Genomic DNA, 23,175 nt, shown 5'->3' with positions numbered 1-23,175 from the left:
AAATTTCCTAATCCAATATGGAATATATACTATTTACTACCTGTTGTCTTGGTTCATCAAGCTCTTTCTTCTCCAAATCCTCCAGTACAATCCCAGCTCCTCTCCACGTCGTTTGGCTCATGTTCCCGAACCCAAGTCTGGAGATCCTCAGGTAGGATGGTCAAGAACTGCTCAAGTACCAGTAGATCTAATATCTGCTCTTTTGTGTGCATTTCTGGTTTTAGCCACTCACAGCAGAGTACCAGAACGGGCCAAAGCTTCACGGGGACCAGGTGTTTCCTTGTAACAGAACTTTCTAAAGCGCTGACTAGAAGAGTTCTTGGCTATAAATGGTTATTGCCCTTTCAAGGTTAATTCCTGTTCCCAGACATGGACTTCTTCATTCTTTACTGTGAGTTTTTTCTGTTTCTCTGGAACTCCAGGAGGCAGTGTGGCAGCCATTCTGGGCTGGAATAGATCAAGATATGGTTCACTTCTGGCTAAGGTATATTTATGCTTCAGGACATATGACTGGTGTTTCTTCTCCCAAAGCCCTCCTAATATATGGAAAGAAGCACAGATAACAAAGAAGTAACCAGTTCTACTAAAAAATTCATACTGATGAAGTCACCAAGGCAATTCACTGTCTAGGAATAAAAAAAAACAACTCACAAAGCTTAACTGAAAAAGACTTGTTATTCCCAAAGGTCAAAAAAAAATTTAGATAATTTTTCCTTTTGTAGTATAGGATCATATTGAGTTTAAGAGGAAAATAATATTTGTGAAGTATTAGCAAGCTCTTCGGATCTAAGTGCAAAGCAGAAAGGAAAAACAATGCTTATGAATTAATAACAGGTTTAGACTAGGGGTTCTTAGCATTTTTGGTATCAAGTGTCCCTCTGGCAATCTGGTGAACCCTATGGATCCCTTCTCAGAGTAATGTTTTTAAATGAATAAAATGATTAGTATTACTAAGAAAAGCATTTATATTGAAATAGTTATTAAAATATTGTTTAAAAAGTTCACAGACTCTAAGTTAAGAGCTCAGAAAGAGAAGGTCTGAATGAATCCTTAATTGATTTTTAGGTAGAGAGGCAACATAACATAGTAGATCAACTACTTTTTTTGGTTCTTCAAGTCATAAAGACCAGGATTCAGCTCTTGCCTCTGACAGGCACTTATGTCCTATTTCCTATGCCCTCTTTCCCCAGCCCCATCTCAATGCCCCATGTATAAATTATAGATGGATTTCTATACTGGTTACCTACATCTATTAATCCAGTTCCATTAAAAAACTTTTTTTTTGTTTTACATAGCTATCATGGAGGCAACTATCAAACAAACTTTCATGAAATATCCTTTGGTGTACTGCTGTCTTGGGGGGGGGGTCCCTAACAGAAAGAAGTTAAGTCTCAATTCTGTAAAAGGAAAGTAATAATCCTAATGTGAAGTGATTATGGATTTAGTGCAGGAAGGGACCTTAAAGGTTGAAAACTAGGGTAATAACTGTGGAAATAGTAAATTTGAGATTAAAGAAAAAAATGGAAGATTCTGGATAATGATGGATCAAGATGTGAGGCATGATTCTTCATAAACCTTAGGAATTAGGACAATTATAAGGTGAGGAGGATATTGAGAAGGATTCGATGTTATAGAGAAAAGGTGTCAGAAGAAGCCATAGAGTAAAATCAGTTTCGGTCATAATGCTTTTCTCTTCCCCCAGATCTGCCAACTACCCATCTCTCTGCCTTGGTCTCAGAGACCAGGATAAATTAGTAGGACCCCCGGTAAACCTGTGGGTTCCTGCAGCAGGAATTCGGTACGAGAAGCGTTAGGAATTGTAACTCCTGAGTCCTGATTCTTGGCTCTGTTGCTCATAATCTATGTGTCCTTGTTCAAGGTCATTTCACATTTCTGGACTCAGCTTTCTCATCAACAAAAGGTTAAGCTCTTTTTGCCTCTAAAAAACCCAGCATCTACCATTTGATGGGGCCTTTATCTCCTCCGTCCTCCCCCCCGACGCGAATCAGCAGCTCTCATTCACGTACACAACTTTCAATTCCAATCCACCCTGAGATGATCAGCCTGGGTTGTTCTTTAATTTCTAGAATATCTCCTCGTACTGCACACAACATACACTTAGTGCCCTGTATGTGACAGATTTCCACCAAAACCCCATCATGTTTCCCAGTTTTCCCTCCAACATTTCAAAGCCTGACGTAGGGAAGTGAGCACTAAACCTCTTACCATTTCAGGAACTATTCAAGAACAAGGGACCAAGAGCAAGTCTTATAGGTTGTCTGCCCCTTGTTTGGTAGAAAAAGTGAACATTAACCTGGTCCTTTCTGTTGTTTATATCTGACGCTGAAAGAAATTTAGTGTTTTAAAAAAAAAATCCTTCCAGACCAGCCCTCAAGCCAGGAAGAATCTCTTGTTGCAGCTACTAGGGCAAACCATATCCCATGGAAACTCCACCCCCTTCCCTTCTTAAGTGAACCTTCCACCAGCATCTTTAGGAGAGCAGAAATTGCTTTGAAGTTCCGCCACGTCCAAAGACATCACCCTGAAGAGAAGGAGCCCCCAGCCCCAGCACTGGGCAGGGCTTTGTCCGCAGGAGGGGCTTTAAAAGAAGATAAAAATCCTTCGCGCTCTCTCCACCTAGTTGATCTCCAGGCTGTCTACAGGTTACAGCGACGCGTTAGGACGTGGATCAGGACACGAGTTCCACCACGGATCCACCTGGTTTGAGGGAACCCCGCGGTCCCTCAGACACACAATCCCTACCCACTCACCGCTAAGCCCAAGGGGCAGCTAGTCAAAAGTAGCAAACTCCAAAAACCGGAAGATTTACGAGAGCTGCACCCTCCCTCGCACAACGGAACAGTAAACCATCATCAACCCCCCCACCCCCAGCCCAGGCCACTTCCTGTTACCCTCTAGGAAGCCGGAAGTTTTGCTTCTCTGGTTGGTGGCTTTATTCTATTCTACCTTCGTATCTACTCCCCACATTCTCTCCCATGGCATTGAACTGGAAGGAGAGAGGACAAGTGGGAGAGCCCACAGGAGACAGACCCAGAATTCCCCTGCTGAGCATCATTAGGTTTTCTGAATCCCATTGATTTCAGCTTAATAGAACCAAACACTACTGATTTTCAACTATTTGAATGTCTGTCATCTGGAAGAATGGCTCACAGGATCTTAGATATAGTTTCAGCTTGGCCACAGAAGTCAGAACTAGGAGCAGTTGATGGTAGTTACTGCGGGGGCAAACAGGCTCAATATGAAGAAAAAACTTCTTGGTAAAATTCTCTAAACCTCGAGGGGTGGAGGACTGGGGGCGGAGATCTATTTTCATTGAACCCTAAGGTGGATGTTGTTGAAAACCCATAGGAAATTCATAAATTGGCTTGGGGGGTTGGGCTATAGCCCCTCAGGAATTCTTTTTCACAAACTTTCTGCTACAGACTGTTGTCATTTTCTTCCTTTCAGATACCTCTTCCTACAAACCTTCCTCCAAGAACATTCTAAACTACAGGTTTACTCTGGTCATTCAATGCATCTGTGATCTCAAGGATGTGGGTACTCCCTCTCTTGGTATAGGTGCAGACAGTAAATCACTCAAGCTTTTACATACTGTGCAACTCTTGTTGATCATTCTTATTTCTTTGAGAACTTTAATATTCTTGGATAACATATATTGAAAATGACTTCCTCACGGCTTTTTTTAATGTACATTTTAGATGTTAGTGTCTTACCTCTCTATTTCATGGTTTTTCCCAGTTTGAATTTTTCTATTCTAGATGCATTAATTTTATTTGTTGGTAATCACAGGAAAGCTTCTGATTTGCTGGACTTTGCACTTCCCATGGAACATGCCTGGAGGCCAGAGTCCTGGCTCCTTTTGCTGGTATCTTTTTCTAAACGGCTTTAGCTTCCAGAGGTTCTTAGTCCCCATTGTCTCCCTTAGGAGGTTGTGTCAAAGATTATTGAGACTGAATAGAAAGAGATATATGCTCAGTAGGATTTAAGTATATGCATATGTGTATGTATGTGGGCATGTATATGATGTATCTTTTACATGTACATATATTATATTATATATAAAATAGAAATTATAATATATATATATACACACACACACAGAGTAAATTTTTTTCCTGTATCACCTAAAAGGACACATGAAACATATTTTTATAAAATATTTTATTTTATATAGTATTTATCATGTGGGATGGAACTTTGTGTTCATACCTTTTATTTATGCCAATTGAATGTAATTTTCTGTGAAATTTAACCCCATGCCCATACCTTCAAGAACAAAACTTATTAGAAACTGAATGAGTGAATCCAAGGGTGTGTGGATAAATAACTATCACCAAATTCTAACCAAGTCAAAATATTTATTGCCACCTTTCAGTTCCCCTAGACTTACAAATATTTGACATCTCCATAGATTATATTCACTTTATAATAGAGGGAATTATAGCCAATCCACCAGATACATTAGTAATAATAATTATTGCAACTTACATTTATATAACACTTTAAGTTTTGCCAAACACCTTTCAAATATTATCTCATTTTATCTTCACAACAATCTTGGGGAGTAAAAGTGCTATTAATATTAGCACCTTTTAAACCCCCACTTTACAGATAAGGAAACTGAGGCAGACAGGTTAGGTGACTTGACCAATCATACAACTATTAAGAGTCTGAGACATAATTTGAATTCAAATCTTCCCGACTCAAGGTGTAGTACCACCTAGCTTCAGTAATTGATGAATTTGCCACATATACATAAATCAAAAATAAGTAAAAAAAAAACCAACATGGGGAATCCTTGAGTAGCCCCTAGATGTCACTGGAGGGCCACCTCTCTGTGTCCTCTTCAACCCAACCAGAAAGGGGTAGCATTTAAAACTTAAGATATTGCTTTCTGTCTCTTTCGTGGGCTAAGCAAGGAGGGGTTTTAAACTCTAGTCCCCTCTTTTTACTTCCCCTGATTTTCTTCGGTCTCTCTCCATGATACAACAAATAGAGAAAGACAGGTTTTAGGGGTGGACAGAAAGTCCCAAGTTCTGTCTCAGTTCTGCCCTTGGAAGTTTAGCTAAGAAACGTAGAAAATGAATGGCTCTTGACTATCAAGCCAAGAGTGGGTTCCTACCTTAAGAAATCTGTGAAATATAAAACCCTCTTCAGAGCAGCCCTTAGCACACTCAGAAGGCATTGAGGCATATTCAACAAACAATGAAGAAAAACTATCTAAATGAATCAAGCTTAACAAACAAATAAACAAAAGTTCTATAGGAAGGGGGTAGAAAACTCTAGGTAAAATATCTCTATTTCAGCAGACATAAGAGAAGGAAGAAAGAAAATGCCTTCACCTGCCTGCTTTGGCAACCAACAGGAGCAAAGTCCACCAATCTCATTCTTTGCTCCACTTGCCACTTAGTCCTACACAAAGTCTCCTCTTCCTCTCTCCTACAACCCAATACCCCAAACTTAGATGATACACATTCCTATTCTGATCTCTCAGTAAGTTGATATAATGGAGCTTCCATGGAATTCATTTTTTTAAATTTCAGTTTTTTTTAATCCTGAATTTAATGAATACCAACAGAATATGAAATCTCTATTACATTTAACTTGCTTTTAAAAAGTGTATTTTGAATTCAACATGTTAATTTCAAAGCTTTCCTGCTTATTTTCTTCTGAGTTTCCTTCTGTGCATTTTAAAAATTGCATGAATTAAACTTTTTTCTTTAAACTTTTTTTCCACTGTGGAAACCTGATGTTCGACTCTCTTCTAATCCCCAAATTAATCAGGAAGTATGTAGAATGCTTTCTCATTGGTCCTCTGGAGTTGTGGTTGGTCATTTATACTGGTCATTGATTAGAGTACTGACATTTTTCAAAGTTGTTTTTCTTTATAACATTATTGTGTAAATTGTTTTCCTGGTTTAGCTCACTTCACTCTATGCCAGTTCAAATGAATCTTCCCACTTTTCTCATAAAGTGTTCCCTTCATCCTATCTTATTGCATAATAGAATTCCATGTCATTCATATGTCATTTGTTCAACAATTCTCCAATGGTTGTTTTCAGTTCCTTACTACTACAAAAAGAGCTGCTATAAATATTTTTAAACACATAGGCCCGGGGACGGCTAGATAGCACAGTGGATAAAGCACCGGCCCTGGATTCAGGAGTACCTGAGTTCAAATCCAGCCTCAGACACTTGACACTTACTAGCTGTGTGACCCTGGGCAAGTCACTTAACCCCCATTGCCCCGCAAAACAAACAAACAAAAAAACATAATTTAAACACATAGGCCCTTTTCTTCTTTCTTGGATTTTTTTGATGGTATAAGGTATGCTGGAACCAGTTCCTACTGGCCCCCACAAAGATAGATTATTAAATTTTCAGTGTTTACACCTTAGATTACAGCAAATTATATGTCATAGCTTGATTTATTGGTTTTTTTTTTATTGTCTAGACTTAAGAAAGTGATGGAGAATGGGGCAGCTAGGTGGTGCAGTGGATAGAGCACCGGCCCTGGAGTCAGGAGTGCCTGGGTTCAGGTCTGGCCTCAGACATTTAACACTTGCTGACTGTGTGACCCTGGGCAAGTCGCTTGACCCCAATTGCCTTACTAAAAAACAAAATTAAAAAATAAAAAAATGTAAAAAAAAGAAAGTGATAGAGAAAAGGTTAATAATGCAGATTAAATTTAAAAGTAACTATTTTTCTTTCTAGAGAGCTTGTTGTTAAACATTTATCAGCACACCACTGGATATAGGCCTACTAGTGTGTTACATTTGAAAATTAAAGTAAACTTAGAGACAATGGTCTGAGTATGCTCAATTTATTAGTTTGTCTAGTAGTAACCAATAAATTGGGTCAATGGCCTCCTACAATGACCAAAGACCCCAAGATAGGGCTTACTAACTAAATATAGTTTTGGGAAGTTGAGAGTGGGGTAAGTGGGGAAGATAATGCATTTGATTACAGAGTAGACAACATCATAGGGCTGGGTTACATAAAATTAAGCAGACTATCATCCACATGGGGCTATTAACCACCCCTCTCTGACAGTTAAGTGTAACAATTGGAATGACACCACCTACTGGAGACTTACTATAGGAAAGCTCCACCATGAGGAGAAGGCCTCTGAGGGCAAGACCATGCGGCTTTTCTTTGGCGTCAGGAAGTGACCTTGGCTTGAGGGAGGAAGAGGGGGTGAGGCTGGGCTCTCACTCTTTTTTGCCAGGACTCCCATGGAGAACGGAGTGGGAGAACTGTAGTTCCCCAAGATAGATAGATGAATCTAGGCCTTTCTCTTCACCAAATTCTTATTCTCCTTAAATGCTTAAAAGTCTAATTCTTGGGCAGCTAGGTGGCACAGTGGATAAAGCACTGGCCCTGGATTCAGGAGTACCTGAGTTCAAATCCAGCCTCAGACACTTGACACTTACTAGCTGTGTGACCCTGGGCAAGTCACTTAGCCCTCATTGCCCAGCAAAAAAAAAAAAAAAGTCTAATTCTTGCTAAAGCTTATAATTTATTGGTGACCACTCATTAGATATTTTAGACAGACTAGCTAGAATTTTAGCCCCTATACATAAGGAATAATAATTGTTTTGTGGAGATCCAGCTACATTTTGTAATCTTTGCTAGGGGATTACTGACATTTTTGTAACTACCTAAGTAATGTTTCATTTGTCTTAGAGTCAAATTTGGAAACTCAGCTTTTCTGTAAATTATTCATTGTCTCTGAATTAAGTTTAGAAGTTCAGTTCTCCTGCTAATCACTCTTCTATTTTTACATTAAGGTAATCTGTTATGCTTAAAGGAGGTAGGTGAATATTAGGGTTTCTGGTCTACTATTGCTAAACTGTCCTTGTAGGTGGACTCTAACAATGACTATTTCTTAGCAACAAGCTGGGAGGAGGGGTTTTTGCTAGCCCCTCATTCCTAATTTCCAGGCAATCATATTGCTCCTCAAGGCTATGATGCTATAGACTTTGTAATTAATCATATTGTTTTCTTCATCTATGGCATGGCCTTCTATTCTGGCTGCTTCTTTTTTTGTTCATAAAAGAGAGCTATACCCCTCATTTGGGGTTCTGGCTGTTCTGAGGGGGTTGAGACCCTCTTTATTGGTAAATTTGTGCTTTGTAAATAAATTGATAGTGCTTAGGACTTAATGCTTCAGTTGACCTTGATTTCAATTGTAACAGCCTGGTCACCATGAAGGGATTGGGTGTGGGAGGTTGGTCCTTGAACTATCTCTTAGGGCCTTCTTCCCCCCACCTCCCCAGTGCTCAGGTGGCATTTGCACTGGGGGATGTCTCCATGGAGTATTGCACCAGAGAACTGACTCTTCTGAACCAAGGTAAATCCCCACACTGTTGGGTGAAGTTGGAGTTTTGTATGTTGTGGTGTCCTGTTTGTGTTTAAGTGTGATTGTTTGGTAATAACTGGCAGTAGAAAACCCAGGAAATCACTCTAGGAAATGGCCTGTTGGAGTAAAGGGAGAGCTCTGGCTCAGGCCAGGGGTAATTGAAAGGATTATGAGCTACTACCCCTTCCCACTTCAGGTACTATAGAATTGAAATACCCCTTAGGGAACTTGCCTACTTCATTCCAGGAAGTAGAAGTGGTAGCAAAGAAAAAGAAATATTCAAGAAGGGGTTGGAGAAGCACTCTGTTAGAAGTAACCATTATTGGTGGGTGGCATAGCTGACAATCACAAATAAACATGGTTGGCAAGTGATGGACAAACCAGTGATGGATTGATTCTTCCTAGTTGAAAGGGGGATAACCCAAAATTATTAGTCTAAGACATATAAGAAAGTCCCAAGTCTGATCTGAAGAAGGATTTTCGTTTGTACACACTAAATTATTTTTTAAGGAGCTTCATCACTGGTGTTTTGTCTATCTACTCGTATTTGGTGTAATTTCTATTGAAAGAGACATAAATTAGGAACTTAATATATACCTCTGTGTCTCTCAAGTATGAGCTTTGGTGGAGAGCCTAAAAAGATGAAGTTTTAAAATTGTTCTCCCACCTAGCAGGGATTTAACCTTCAAAAATATCTAGTGAGGGATAAAGAGGAAGACTTTGTCAGAAAGTGCTTCTGTGTCTATCTTATTGCATTATCTATGTTTGTAAGGCAAACTAGCTTTTCCCTATCAACCAAAGGAAAAAGAACATAAAATTTTTCTTGAAAGAGAAAATCACTTTCTCTCTCTTTTTTAACTCTAGTCAAGTTAGGAGGCAGACAACAGACACAAGTATGAGGGGATCTTCATTCCTAGTTTGCAGAAATGTATGGCATTATAAACAAACTAGAGACTAAAGTGTAAGTTCCCTACTGCAAATTTCCAAAATGTGTTTTGCATGTTTTTACAAATGCTGAAATGTTTTGGTGAATTTTATGGTAACACTATAGAATTTGTTTTAAGGAAAAATGAGAATAGCACTATGAAAGTTACAGGGAAACAACACTTATATCTTCTATCACTCTATTCCCAGAAAGTGACAGATGTATTGATTTAATGCAAGGGGAAGGTAATTTCACTGATTAGAGAAAAGGGAACCAAGCTAATTTGAAAATAATATTAATGAAATCCAAAGTGAGGAAAAAACACACAACAGGTTTGCAGTTTGTATCTGGGACTTAAGAACTGCCTATCATTAACTCTCTCCTGGTTCATGAAATGAGAAAAACTTGTATAAGTCAGGGAAAAAAATAAAAAGCAGTTAAGTTCTATTAGAAGAGTCAAGATGGTAAAGGAAAGGACACGCCTGAGCTCTTTCAAATTCCCCTCCAAACAGCATGAAAGGAACACCTCAAAAACAAATTCTGAAGCAGCTGAACCAATAAAAGGACAGAGTGAAACGATTTTCCAGCCTGAAACAATGTAGAAGGTTGGGGGGCGGGGGGGGAGCTAAGATGGCAGAGGAAAGGCAGTGATTACCTGAGCTCTCACCAAGACCCCTACAAATACCTTCAAATAATGCCATAACACAATTCCTGGAACAGCAGAACCCACAAAGAGACAGGGTGAAATAATTTCCCACCCAAAGACAACTTAGAAGGCCAGCAGGAAAGGTCTATTGTACTGGGGTGAGAGTGGAGCACAGTCCACCACAGGCTGCCACAGCCCCAGCACAGCCACAGCCACAGCCAACCATGAGCAGATCCTGGGAGCCTCTGAATCATCATCATCATCAGCAGCAGCAGCAGCAGCAGCAGCAGCAACTGCTTCTGGAACTCTTAGCCCACAGATGGTAAGGGGGTTAAACAGTTGACCAGAAGGAGATTACAGGGGTCACTTTGCCAGCACTGAGGCAGGACCCTGTTGTTTTGCCTGTACTCAGATCCAGGTCACAGTCTTGGGTGGTGGTCCCAGGCAGGAGAGGAGCAAAAGCACCCTGGAGCTTGTGGCCACAGTGGAATGTATTTCTGTTCATAGTTCCAGGGCAGAAAAGTAGGCCTGTGGCTGTTTGCAGACCAGAGCACAGGCCAGGAGAGTGGTGAAAGTACCTCTCCTTAAATCATACCATTTTGGAAGAACTAAAAATTTACAAATTCCTAGAAGTATCTCTGAAAACAGCTGCACAACCCTCCTGAAGCTTAGTACAGTGTGCCCTCCACCACGGAAGCAGTGCTCCACTTTAACAAAGAGTTAAAAGTCAAGAAATAGGCTGGGAAAATGAGCAAACAGAAAAAAATGCTGACCATAGACCATTCTATGGTGACAAAATACACCCTCAGAAGAAGATAACAAAGTTCCCACATCCAAAGCTTCCAAGAGCAATAGGAATTGGTCTCAGGCCAAAGAAGCACTCAAAAAGAACTTTGAAAAAGAGGTAGAGGAAAAAATGGAAATAGAATGAGAGTGATGCAAGAAAATCATGGGGAAAAAAAGTCAACAGCTTGGTAAAGGAGACACAAAAAAAATTCTGAAGAAAACACCTTAAAATACACACTGGGCCAGATGGTAAAAGAGGTAAAAAAAAAAGCCAATGAGGAAAAGAATGCCTTGAAAAACTGAATTGGCCAAATGGAAAAGGAGGTACAAAAGCTCTCTGAAGAAAATAAATTCTTAAAAATTAGGATTGAGCAAATGGAAGCTGATGACTTTATGAGAATCAAGACACAAAGGAAAAACAAAAGAATGAAAAAATAGAAGGCAAAGTGAAATATCTCCTTGGAAAAACAACTGATCTGGAAAATAGATCCAGGAGAGATAATTTGAAAATTGTTGGAAGCCATGATCAAAAAAAGAGCCTAGACATCATCTTCCAAGAAATTGTCAGGGAAAATTGCCCTAATATTCTAGAACCAGAAGGTAAAATAGAAATGGAAAGAATCCACCAATCACCTCCTGATAGATATCCTGAGATGAAAACTCCCAAGAATATTATGGCCAAATTCCAGAAGTCCCAGGTCAAGAAGAAAATATTGCAAATATCCAGAAAGAAACAATTCAAGTATTGTGGAGCCACAGTCGGGATAACACAAGATCTAGAAGCTTCTACATTAAAGGACCAGAAGGCTTGGAATATGATATTCTGGAGGACAAAGGAACTGGGATTAGAACCAAGAATCACGTACCTAGAAAAACTGAGTATAATCCTTCAGGGGGAAAAATGGGAATTCAATGAAATAGAGGAGTTTTGGGCATTCTTGATGAAAGACCTAAGCTGAATAGAAAATTTGACTTTCACATACAAGACCCTAGAGAAGTATAAAAAGGTAAACAGGAAAAAGAAATCCTAAGGGATATTAAAAGGTTAAACTGTTTACATTCCTACATGGGAAGATGATACTTATAACTCATAAGAACTTTCTCATTATTAGGCGAGCTGGGTGGAGTATATTTAGACAGAGGACACAGATGTGAGTTGAATATGAAGTGATGATATCTTAAAAAAATAAAATTAAGGGGTGAGAGAGGAATGCATTGAGAGAAAGGGAAAGGGAGAGGGGGAATGGGGTAAAGTATATCACATAAAAGAAGAAAGAAAAAAGCTATATAGTGGAGGGGAAGGTGGAGTAGGTGCTGGGGAGTGAGTGAACCTTACTCTCATCAGAATTGGTTCAGAGAGGGAATAACATGCACACTTAATTGGGTATAGTAATCTATCTTACCCTACAGGAAAGTAGGAGGGGAAGGGGATAAGGGAGGGGGGGTGGTGATAGAAGGGAATGAAGATTCAGGGAGGGGGAAGTCAGAAGCAAAATACTTTTGAGGAGGGACAGGGTGAAAGAGGCAGAAAATAGAGTAAATGTCATGGGGTGGGAATAGAATGGAGGGAAATAGTTAGCAATAGTAATTGTGAAAAAAAAATTTTGAAGCAAGTTTGTCTGACAAAGGCCTCATTTCTCAATCACATAGAAAACTGAGTCAAATTTATTAGGATAAGAGCCATTTCCCAACTGATAAATGATCAAAACATATGAAGAGTTTTCTGATGAAATAATCAAAGCTGTCTATAGCCATGTAAAAAAAGTGCTCCAACTCACTATTGATTAGAAAGATGCAAGTAAGGGCAATTCTGGGGTACTACCTCATACCTATTGGATTGGATAATAGCACAGCAGAGGGAAATGATGAATGTTGTAGGGGATATGGGGAAAATGAGACATTAATACACTGCTGGTGAAGTTGTAAACTGATTCAGACATTCTGTAGATCAACTGGGAAGTCAAAAGCAAAATACTTTTGAGGAGGAACATACTCTTTAACCTTGTAATACTACTAGGTTGCTATCCAAAAAGAGATAAAAACAAAAAGGTAAAGGACTTGTATGTACAAAAATACTTATGGCAGCTCTTTTCTGATACAAAGAATTTGAAAATTGAGGAGATGCTCATCAGTTGGGGAATGGCTGAACAAATTGTGGGAGGGGTTATGATGGAACATTATTGTGCTATAAAATGATGAGCAGGATGCTCTCAGAAAAACATGAGCTGATGCAAAGTGAAATGTACTGCATACAAAATAATAGCAATATTGTAAGATGATCAGCAGTGAATGACTTAGCTATTTTCAACAATCCAGGACAACCCTGAAGGACTTATGAAAAAATGTGGCCCATCTCCAGAGAAAGAACTAATGGTGTCTGAATACAGATTGAAGCATAATTTTTTTAAAAGTTTCTCTTTCTTAAGTTTTTTGTCTATTTTCTTTCACAACCTAATATGTAAATGTTTTGCTTGACTACACATGTATAACATATTGAATTGCTATGTGTTCATAAGGGGGTGGGGTTAGAGGGAAGAAGAGAGTTTGGAATACAGAGTTTTACAAATGGTTGTTAAAAATTGTTTTTCCAGTGGTAATTAGGGACAAATCAGATTCTAAATTTAAAAAATAGAATAATAAAAGAGTTATAAAACTTTGCTAAAGCAATAAACTCCATAAAATTAGAATGCATCAAATTGAAAACCTAATGATGACAAGGAAAATCAAAATCACCCTCAGAAGAAGATAACAAAGTCAAAGTTTCCACATCCAAAAACTTCCAAGAAAAATAGGAATTGGTCTGAGAGTCCATAGAAGTGCTCAAAAATCATGAAATAGGGGCAGCTGGGTGGAACAGTGGATAGAGCAGCAGCCCTGGAGTCAGGAGGACCTGAGTTCAAATCTGGCCTCAGACACTTGACACTTACTAGCTGTGTGACATTGGGCAAGTCACTTAACTCCAATTGCCTCACCAAAAAAAAAAAATCATGAGATAACAACAGATATTAAAACAAAGTTTAAATTCTTTTTAAAAATAAAAATAAAAGGTATTACATGGCAAAACATAACTGACTTGGAAAACCATTCAGGAGAGAAAAAAATAGAGACCATCAGGACTGTCCAGGTTGTCATGAGTAAAAAAAAAAAACCATAGACGTCATATTTCAAAAACTTTAAAAAAGAAAATTGTATAGATATCTAGAACAAAAGAGAGACGAACTTAAACAAGAGGGTAAAGTTGAAATAGAAAGAATCTACCCATCAACTCCTGAAAGAAAGCCTCCAAATGAAAACTCCCAGGAAGATTATATCCAAAATCCAGAGCTTCCATGTCAAAGAAAAATGCAAGTAGCCAGAAACAAAGTAATGAGGAGTCAGTAAAGAAAGTAATGAGGATAATACACAATTTAGCAGTCATTCCTATAAGTGTCAGGGCACTTTTAATTCCACATTCCAGAATGCAAAGAATATAAACTTACAATCAAGAATTATTTACCGTAGTAAAAACAACATAATCTGACAAGGGTGGGGGAAGGGAGAATGGATCTTTAATGAAACAGAGGACTTCCAAGCATTCTAATAAAAATGCCAGAGCTGAATAGAAACTTCAAACACAGGAATAAAGAGAAACATAAAAAGGCAAACATTAATGAACAATGATAAAGGGCTAAACAATGATAAACAGCTTACATTCTAATATGGGAATATGATACATGTATCTCCTCTGAACCCAGTCATCATCATTAGGGGTCAGAGAGGGATTCTAATTAGGCAAGCCAAAGTAATGGTTCTATTATAGTTTGATGATTTTAAGAGAAAAGTAGAAAGAGAGGAGAAAAAGAATATACATAGGGGCTGGGAATGGGGAAGGTTAGGAGAAATTATCTCACATAATCAAGGTGAACAAGTAGACATCTATATGAACAAGGAAGAAGGGTTGGAGAGAACAGGCAGTATTTGAACCATACTCTTATCTAAATTGACCAAAAGAGGGAAGAATATATACACATACAGTTGGGTACAGAAGTACATTTCACTCACTAGGGAAACAGATGAAAAGGCAGAGACGGGGGAGGGAGATTTATAGCGAAGGTAATTTAAGTGAGGGATTTGTCCTAAGCAAAACAGATTCTAAGAATATACAAAATGTACAAAAATATTTAAGTTTTTTTAGGTGTCAAAGAATAGGAATCTGTGGGAGTGTCCATCAATTGAGAAGTGACTAAACAAGTTAGGTTATATAAATATGATGAAATGCTTTTGTGCTATAAGAAATAATGATTTCAGAGAAACCTGGGAAGACTTATGTGAGCATAGTCAAGTGCATAAGACCAGGAGAATACTTTATACAATGCCAACAAGATAGTAAAGACAAATAACTTTGAAAGAATTAGGAAGTCTCATCAGTGTAATCACCAAACACAATTCCAGAGGATTAATAACAAAACAGGTTACTTACTTCTGAATAGAAACCTGAATGACTGGAGAGGGAATGAGACTTTTTTTTTTGGACATGCCCAATAAGAAAATTTTGGTTGACCATACATCTTTGTAACAGGGGTTTTGCTTTTCTTTTGTATTCAATTGGTGGTAGGGAGAGTTGGGGAAGGAAGGGGAAAAGGCACATTTTTGCTAATTAAAAAAAAAAAAAACACCACAGGTCATTTTCAGACAAAAAAAAATCAACAAGCAAATCTTCAAATAAAAACATGACAGTGTTGTATTTGGCCTTACCATTCTGGTTTGAGTAAGGACCAAGATTTAAAAATTCACAGAAAGCTGGTACTCAGGAAGTTGGTATAAGCATGAATTTTATTACCATGCAGTGCAAAAAGCAGGCAAAAATGAAAGGAACACACATATACTTTATAGCAACATAGGCAGAGATTTGGCCTCTGAGGGCCAGGGCCAAAATTATATAAGGGAGACCTGTATAGTACCAAGGTCTTGATAGGAGTATATGTTCATAATGGAATCTAAGAAGGAATTCTTATACCTTAAAGGTATATTTGGTTGGGACAGGCAACCTGTACCAGATGTGAGAGGGACCATTCCTAATCTGTGGTGGGCAAACTCTTTAGGTTCACCTATTAATACCTAAATGGGGTGGAGGAATTTCCTAATCAGGCTAGGAATTAGGTGAAAGGCTCAACTGATAATCAGGGACTTAAGGAGCAAGTGTTGGCCAGGAGCCTTGTCCTATCAGGAACTGAGATTATTTATATGTTTGGCACATAATCAGAATGAATCAGGGCAGTGGAAAAGTACAGGCTTTCTGCTATTGCTTATATATGTATAGTCATTAGGACCACTTAGCCTAAGTGATTCTATAGTGGATTCCTATAATTTATAAATATAACATCAAACAATACATTTAAAAATCATGATTACCACATATAACTACAAGATGAGCTAGAATTTGTAGACTTAATTGGCTCAGGGAACTAAAGGGTCAGGCTACTGATGCAGTTCAGACCACGTTCTTCATGACTTAGGTACAAAAGCAAGGTAACAAATAATTACCTGACTCCTCCCCCAGGCTTATGCCTGGAAAAACAACAGCATAACCGACTCTGGTACAGGAAATGTAGCACTTAATGTTTTATTTTTACAAAACATCCTTCCCCTGCTATGACTAGGTAATTTCCTTTTGTTGTAAGATGGATATGATTGTTTTGTTTCATTCCAATCTTGATTTGTCCATCCCTACTTGCTGTTTGTCTTATATTGGTCCTCCCTTTGTTGGTTAAACTCCTTGAGAATGCCACTTACAATTGTTTTTCTGCCTCCTTTCCTCTTACTCTCTTCTTAATTCCCTGCAGCCTGCCTATGCTTCATTGTTCAACCAAAGCTGTTCTTTCCAAAGTTACCAGTAATCTACTAATTGCCAAATTTGATGGCCTTTTCTTAATCCTTCCCTTTCTTAACCCCTTTGAAGCCTTTGACACCATTAATTACCCTCTTCTCATTGAAGCATATATATATAGTGCGTGCATATATGAATGCATATACACACTTGATAAAGGTTCTACATGTTGGCTTTTTTCCAGTCTTTTTCTCCTTTTATCAAATTGAAAAGAGGTTGTAATCACAGGTCTCCTCTCTCAGAGATAGAAAGAAAGAGAGCCCAAAGAACGCTAATCTCTCTTCTCTATCACTCTTGTCAATTTCACTTTAGCCCTTTTGTAGGATTCAGGTATTGATCTCCATCAAAGAGGAGAGAGTCCCATACTAATGGACTTTGGGGCTTGGATTACATTCCTCCCCTGGGCTGAAATTCTTTGTAGTTCTTTGCAAAGATCAGCTAGAACATATTCAAAATCTGTAACTATACAGTATACACACAAACATCTTTGAATCAATACTTTGAAACAATAAGTGATTCCCTGGCAATAACCTACCTCCAGTACCATTGAAACTGAAATAAAATAAATATATATCAACATTATATACAGTACACATAGCACTATACAGAATATCACCAGGGAGGGTATTACAATGAAAATAAGCTGTTGGCTGAAAACAAAACCACAAAATGAAGACATTTTGGAAGTTTATTAAATCATCCAGCAGAGGGGAGAGGGGGCTTGTTCCCCTATACCTCTATGAATTACACATTATATAGCTTTCAAACAAAGGAGCAAGGAAATAGTCATCTGATAAGGCCATATGGATTATTTAAAATATATTTCTCAGGAAATTGATAATTCTGTGCATCAATTTTTAGGTCCCTTGAAGTTTTCTGGAGTTTTAAGTTAAGCATTAAATTAGTCCAGTCTCTAAGCAATACTAGTCTGGTTTCTTGCCATGTAAAGCTAGATTCAAGCAATGAAATAATGAATTATTTTCCCCACCATTCAGTAATTAATAATTTCCCCCACATAACTAATTATATATAGGACTTTACATATTCATAATACATAGAAATTAATTCAAGTAACAAGCATGGCTAACTAACAAAGCAAAGTTTGCTAGCTGCAACAATAACAGTATCAATAGGTCTATATACTAAATACAATTTAACTATAAGCAATAGTATATAAGAAAAACTATCAAAAGACATGCTGGCATACCACATAAACATAGTCAAATGAATATAACAGCAAAATAAATAAGTATACTCAAACATTTAGTACATGTACAGAAGTAAACATTTAATTACATACAAGGCACTTTTCACATGGGCTATCTTTAATATTGTCACCTAGGTACATGAGTATCTATGTCTTTAGGTTTACCTGTAACATGGAAATAGCCCAAGGTCTGATGGACCTTGTTTCTTGTCACTGACTAATCTCTCAGCTCCTTTACTAGTTAGTAGTTGGTATGGGATGACTATCAGGATCGTTATAGACTTGTTTGTCTACATCTGGCCTTGCAACTATATTAGGCTATCAGTGCGTTACAACTCTTTGGTTTGAATTTGTTCCCTAAGAGTCTTTATAGAAGTTTTGGCAAGATAGGAATGGCCTATCAGTTTAATTCTTCTGCACCACAATAATACACACAATCTCTTTCACTGAATGCACTTTTGGCATCCATATGTAGTTCAGAAAGTCTTTGTACAGCTAAGGGACACTGTCTTTTCTTCAGTCTTTGCCTAGGTAAGTGTCCATTAGTTCTCTCTATCTGCTCATTATAAAATCCAAATAACTCTCTTTTGAGCAATAAGTAGTTGCAGTAAATAATCCTAATAGGGTCCATTCTGTTCTCTGGGACTATTTTGTAAACGGGCAACTTGCCCAGTCTCTTAGTAACTTTGTATGGGTTAGCTTTCCATTAGTCAGCTAACTCATGAGTCCCTGGATAGATGAAAGTATTTTCTTTGTTTTCCTTAGACATAGGAATTTGGTAGTATCCATTATGCAAGTCGAAGACTGAAAAACATTGTCTGCTGAGCAGACAGTACAGGGCGTTTTGCACTTATGGTATAGTGTATTGGTCCACTTTAGTCCTTTTGTTCCAAGTTCAGTAGTCTATACACATCCATATTTTTTTCCATTTTTCTTAGGCACCACCACTATGGGTGATATTCAAGGGCTTCTGGATTCTGCAGTGATTAGCATTTCTTGTTTTTTCTTTTATTTATTTATTTATTTTTTAGTGAGGCAATTGGGGCTAAGTGACTTGCCCAGGGTCACACAGCTAGTAAGTGTTAAGTGTCTGAGGCTGGATTTGAACTCAGGTACTCCTGAATCCAGGGCCGGTGCTCTATCCACTTCCCCACCTAGCTGCCCCAGAATTTCTTTTGAGATAGTTTCTAAGAGCATCCTGATGTAGGAGGCAAAAAATGGGGTTAACAGAAAAACCTAAGACCCAAGCTCTAATTTAGATTTGAGCTCTAAATGGGATTCAGACCCCAGTTAATAGATAACTTAAGACTTGAGTCTTCATTAATACAAATCCCGCATTAATCAGCACCCATAACAAGAACATACAGAGGCAGGTCATAGAGACCTTAACTATAACAATGATACACTGACAAGGTATAGAAATTCAAACTGATAAATGAAAATATTTTGAAACTAGACACGGGAATGAAAGGTGACATGCGCAGAAAAGGCCAAATGTGTCCCCGGATTCACCTTATGATGTGTAAACCCCTAAAACACACCTCCATGGAAAAAGGTACCCACCTCAGGGGTTGGTTTAAGCCCCCAGGAACTCCAAATTAGGATAAGCCCTCCCCTGTACCTCCGGAAGGAGGAGATTATTATAATGAGACTGATAATCAATTTATCCATACTATAAATATAACTCTCTTTTCTTTCCTTAAAACGATTAAAAACGATTCTGTTATTTTTGATATTTGCTTTCTTTCTTTTTAGTAAACATGGCAAAGTTCTTAATTTTAAATAAATTTGGAATTTAGAAAAAGCCATTAGATTTGGTAATTAGATTAGTTCTAACTATGGAGAGAACATTTTTAGTTGAATGATGAAATGGATACCAAGATTGTAGAGGGTTAAGAATTGAGAGGAGAGGAAGGGGAGGCAGTAAATATACTTGTTCTTTTCCTAATATATTTTTATTTATTTTGTTAAATATTTCCTAGTTACATGTAAAAATTTGCATACATTTAAAAAAATTAGTTCCAGATTCTCTCCCTCTTTCTTATCCTTCCCACTCCTTGAGAAGACAAGTAATTTTATATTGATTATACATGTGAAGTCAAGCACAACAGATTTCCATATTAGCCATGTTGCAGAAGAAAAAAAGGCAAAAAGAAAAAAGCTTTAAAAGTATGATTCAATCTGCATTCAAGAGTTCAGTTCTCCCTCTGGAGGTGATTTTTCATCATGGATTTGTTGGAATTGTCTCAGATCATTGTCTTGTTCAAAGTAAGTAAGTCTTTCAGTTGATTATCCTTATAATACTGCTGTTACCATGTACAACATTCTCCTAGTCCTGCTCACTTCACTTTCCTGAATCCATATAAATCTTTCCAGGTTTTTCTGAAACCATCCTACTCATCATTATTATAGCATAATAGTATTTCATCACAATCATATCCTGCAACTTATTCAGCCATACTAGAATTGATGGACATGCCTTCAATTTTCAGTTCTTTGCAACCAAAAATAAAACTGCTATAAATATATTTTTTTTGTACAAATGGGTCCTTTTCTCTTTTCCTTGATATCTTTGGGATACAGACCTAGTGGTAGTATTGCTGGGTCAAAGGTATGTACAGTTTTTTAGTTTGGGGGGAGTAATTTGAAATTGTTCTCCAGAATGGCTGGACTAGTTCACAACTTCACCCACAGTGCATTAATGTCCCAATTTTTTCTCACCCCCTCCAGCATTTTTCATTATCTTTTTCTGTCATGTTAGTCAATCTGGTGGGTGTGAGGTGATACCTCAGAGTTGTTTTAATTTGTGTTTCTCTAATCAGTAGCAATTTAAAGTGCTATTTCTTCTTCTTTTTTTTTTTTTTAGTGAGGCAATTGGGGTTAAGTGACTTGCCCAGGGTCACACAGCTAGTAAGTGTTAAGTGTCTGAGGCCGGATTTGAACTCAGATACTCCTGACTCCAGGGCTGGTGCTCTATCCACTGCACCATCTAGCTGCCCCTTAAAGTGCTATTTCATGTGGCTATTGATAGCTTTGATTTCTCTTCTGAAAACTATCTGTTCATATCCTTTGATCATTTATCATTTGAGGAAGGACTTATTTTTATAATGTGGCTTAGTACCCTATATATTTGAAAAATGAGGCCTTTATCAGAGAAACTTGCTATAACAATTCCTCCTACCCAAATTTCCTGTTTTACTTCTAATTTTTACTGCATTAGTTTTGTCTTACACAAAAGCTTTTTAGTTTAATGAAATCAAAATTATCCATTTTATTTCCTATGATTCTCTCTTTGTCTTGTTTGGTTGTAAACTCTTCTTTTATCCATAGATCTGACAGGAACATTCTTCCACTCTCCCCCTTATAGTTATACTTATTATATTACCCTTTCCATCAAAATCATTTATCCATTCTGACCTCATCTTGGTATATAGTGTGAGATGTTGGTCAATATGCTAGTCTCTTCCAAACTACTTTCCAATTTTCCTAGCAATTTTTGGTGAATAAAAATTTCTTATTCTAAAAACTTTGATCTTTGGGTTTATGAAATATGAAGGAAGGAGACCTAGCAGTATCAGATTTCAAACTGTATTACAAAGTGATAATCATCAAAATGATCTGGTGCTGGCTAAGAAAGAAAGTGGCGGATCAGTGGAATAGATTAGGAACACAATATGCAGTAGCAAATGACCAGGGATCTGATCTTACTGGGAAGGCTTCAAGTTTATCTCCATTATAGATAATGCTTGTTCTTGGTTTTAGATGGATATTACTTAGCTTCTTAAGAAAGACTTCATTTATTTCTATGTTCTAGTGTTTTTAATAGAAATGGATTTATTTTGTATGTTGTATTTTGTAAAAAAAGCTTTTTCTGCATCCACTGATATAGATATAATTGATATAATGTTGATATTGATATAATTGTTATTGATTTAAAATTTTTTGTTATTGATATGGTCAATTATGTTTATAGTTTTCTTAATATTAAATCAGCCATGAATTCCTGGTATAATTAGCATCTGGTCTTGATGTATGATCTTTGTGATATATTGCTGTAATCTCCTTGCTAGTATTTTACTTAAAAATTTTGCATTCAATATTCTTCAAGAGAAGAATAAAAAGGTAAACACTGATAGAGAAATCATAAGGGACTGAATAAGGTTAAATTGTTTACCTTTCTATATGGAAAGATGATGGATGCAGCTTCTAATAACTTTCTAATTATTAGGACAGTTAGAAGGATTCCACGTAGAGAGAGGGCACAGGGGTAAGTTGATTATGTTGGAATGATGTAAAAAAAAATTATGGGAAAGAAAGATAGGTGCCCCAGGAGAAAGGGGAAGGGAGAAAAAGAATGAAGAAAATTATCTCACCTAAGATGAACAAGAAGAGCTTTTAAAATGGAGTGGAGGGCAGCTAGGTGGCACAGTAGATAAAGCACTTGAGTCTTGTATTTGAAAGTCAAATTTTCTAATCAGCTCTAGTCTTTTCATCAGGAATGCTTGACAGTCCACTATGTCATTAAATATCCTCTTTCTCCTTGAAGTATTTAGTTTTGCTGGGTAAATTATTCTTGGTTGTAATCCTAGCTCTTTTGTCTTCTGGAATATCATATTCTAAGCCCCCTGTTCCTTTAATATGGAAGCTACTAAATCTTATATGATCCTGACTGTGCCTCTACAGTATTTAAATGATTTCTTTATGGCTGCTTGAAGTATTTTTTCTTTGACCTGGAAGCTCTGCAATTTGGCTATAATTTTCCTGGGAGTTTTAATTTTGGGATCTTTTCCAGAAGGTAATCTATGGATTCTTTGGTTTCTAGGATATTGGGGACAATTTTCTTTGATAATCCCCTTGGAATGTGATGTCTAGGCTCTTTCTTTGATCATGACTTTCAGGTAGTCCAATGATTCTTAAATCCCCTCTATTTTCTAAATCAGTTTTTCCAATGAGATATTTCACATTTCTTCTATTTTTTCATTGTTTTGACTTTGTTTTATTGTTTCTTAATTTTTAAGAAATTATTTTCTTCATTGAGCTTTTGTACTTCTTTTCCCATTTGGCCAATTTTGTTTCCCCCTCCTCCCCATGGTGCTATATTCTTCAGTATTTTCTTGCCTCTTTTACCAAACCATTAATTGTCTTTTTTTTTTTTGGCAGGGCAATGAGGGTTAAGTGACTTGTCCAGGGTCACACAGCTAGTAAATGTCAAGTGTTTGAGGCTGGATTTGAACTGAGGTCCTCCTGAGTCCAGGGCCAGTGCTCTATCAACTGCGTTACTTAGCTGCCCACCATTAATTGTCTTTTTATAATTTTCTTCCCTTTCTCTTACTTCTTTACTTAATTTTTAATCTATCACTCT

At 37.4% G+C, this 23,175-nt stretch overlaps 2 protein-coding genes across 2 annotated transcripts in view; one reads left to right on the top strand and one right to left on the bottom strand.

The window, feature by feature from the left end:
- The window catches only part of LOC122752722 (zinc finger protein 436-like), a 35,477-nt gene extending 33,488 nt beyond the window's left edge, over positions 1-1,989 (bottom strand). The window contains 1 exon segment of the mRNA XM_043999611.1: positions 41-1,989. Coding sequence (XP_043855546.1) covers positions 41-121 — 81 coding nt within the window. The 5' untranslated portion in view covers positions 122-1,989.
- Positions 1-23,175, top strand: part of LOC122752702 (zinc finger protein 850-like) — a 1,092,329-nt gene that overhangs the window by 287,146 nt on the left and 782,008 nt on the right.

This window comes from Dromiciops gliroides, chromosome 4, assembly GCF_019393635.1.
Source record: "Dromiciops gliroides isolate mDroGli1 chromosome 4, mDroGli1.pri, whole genome shotgun sequence".
NCBI lineage: Eukaryota > Metazoa > Chordata > Mammalia > Microbiotheria > Microbiotheriidae > Dromiciops > Dromiciops gliroides.
This window is presented reverse-complemented; position numbering and strand designations above follow the sequence as displayed.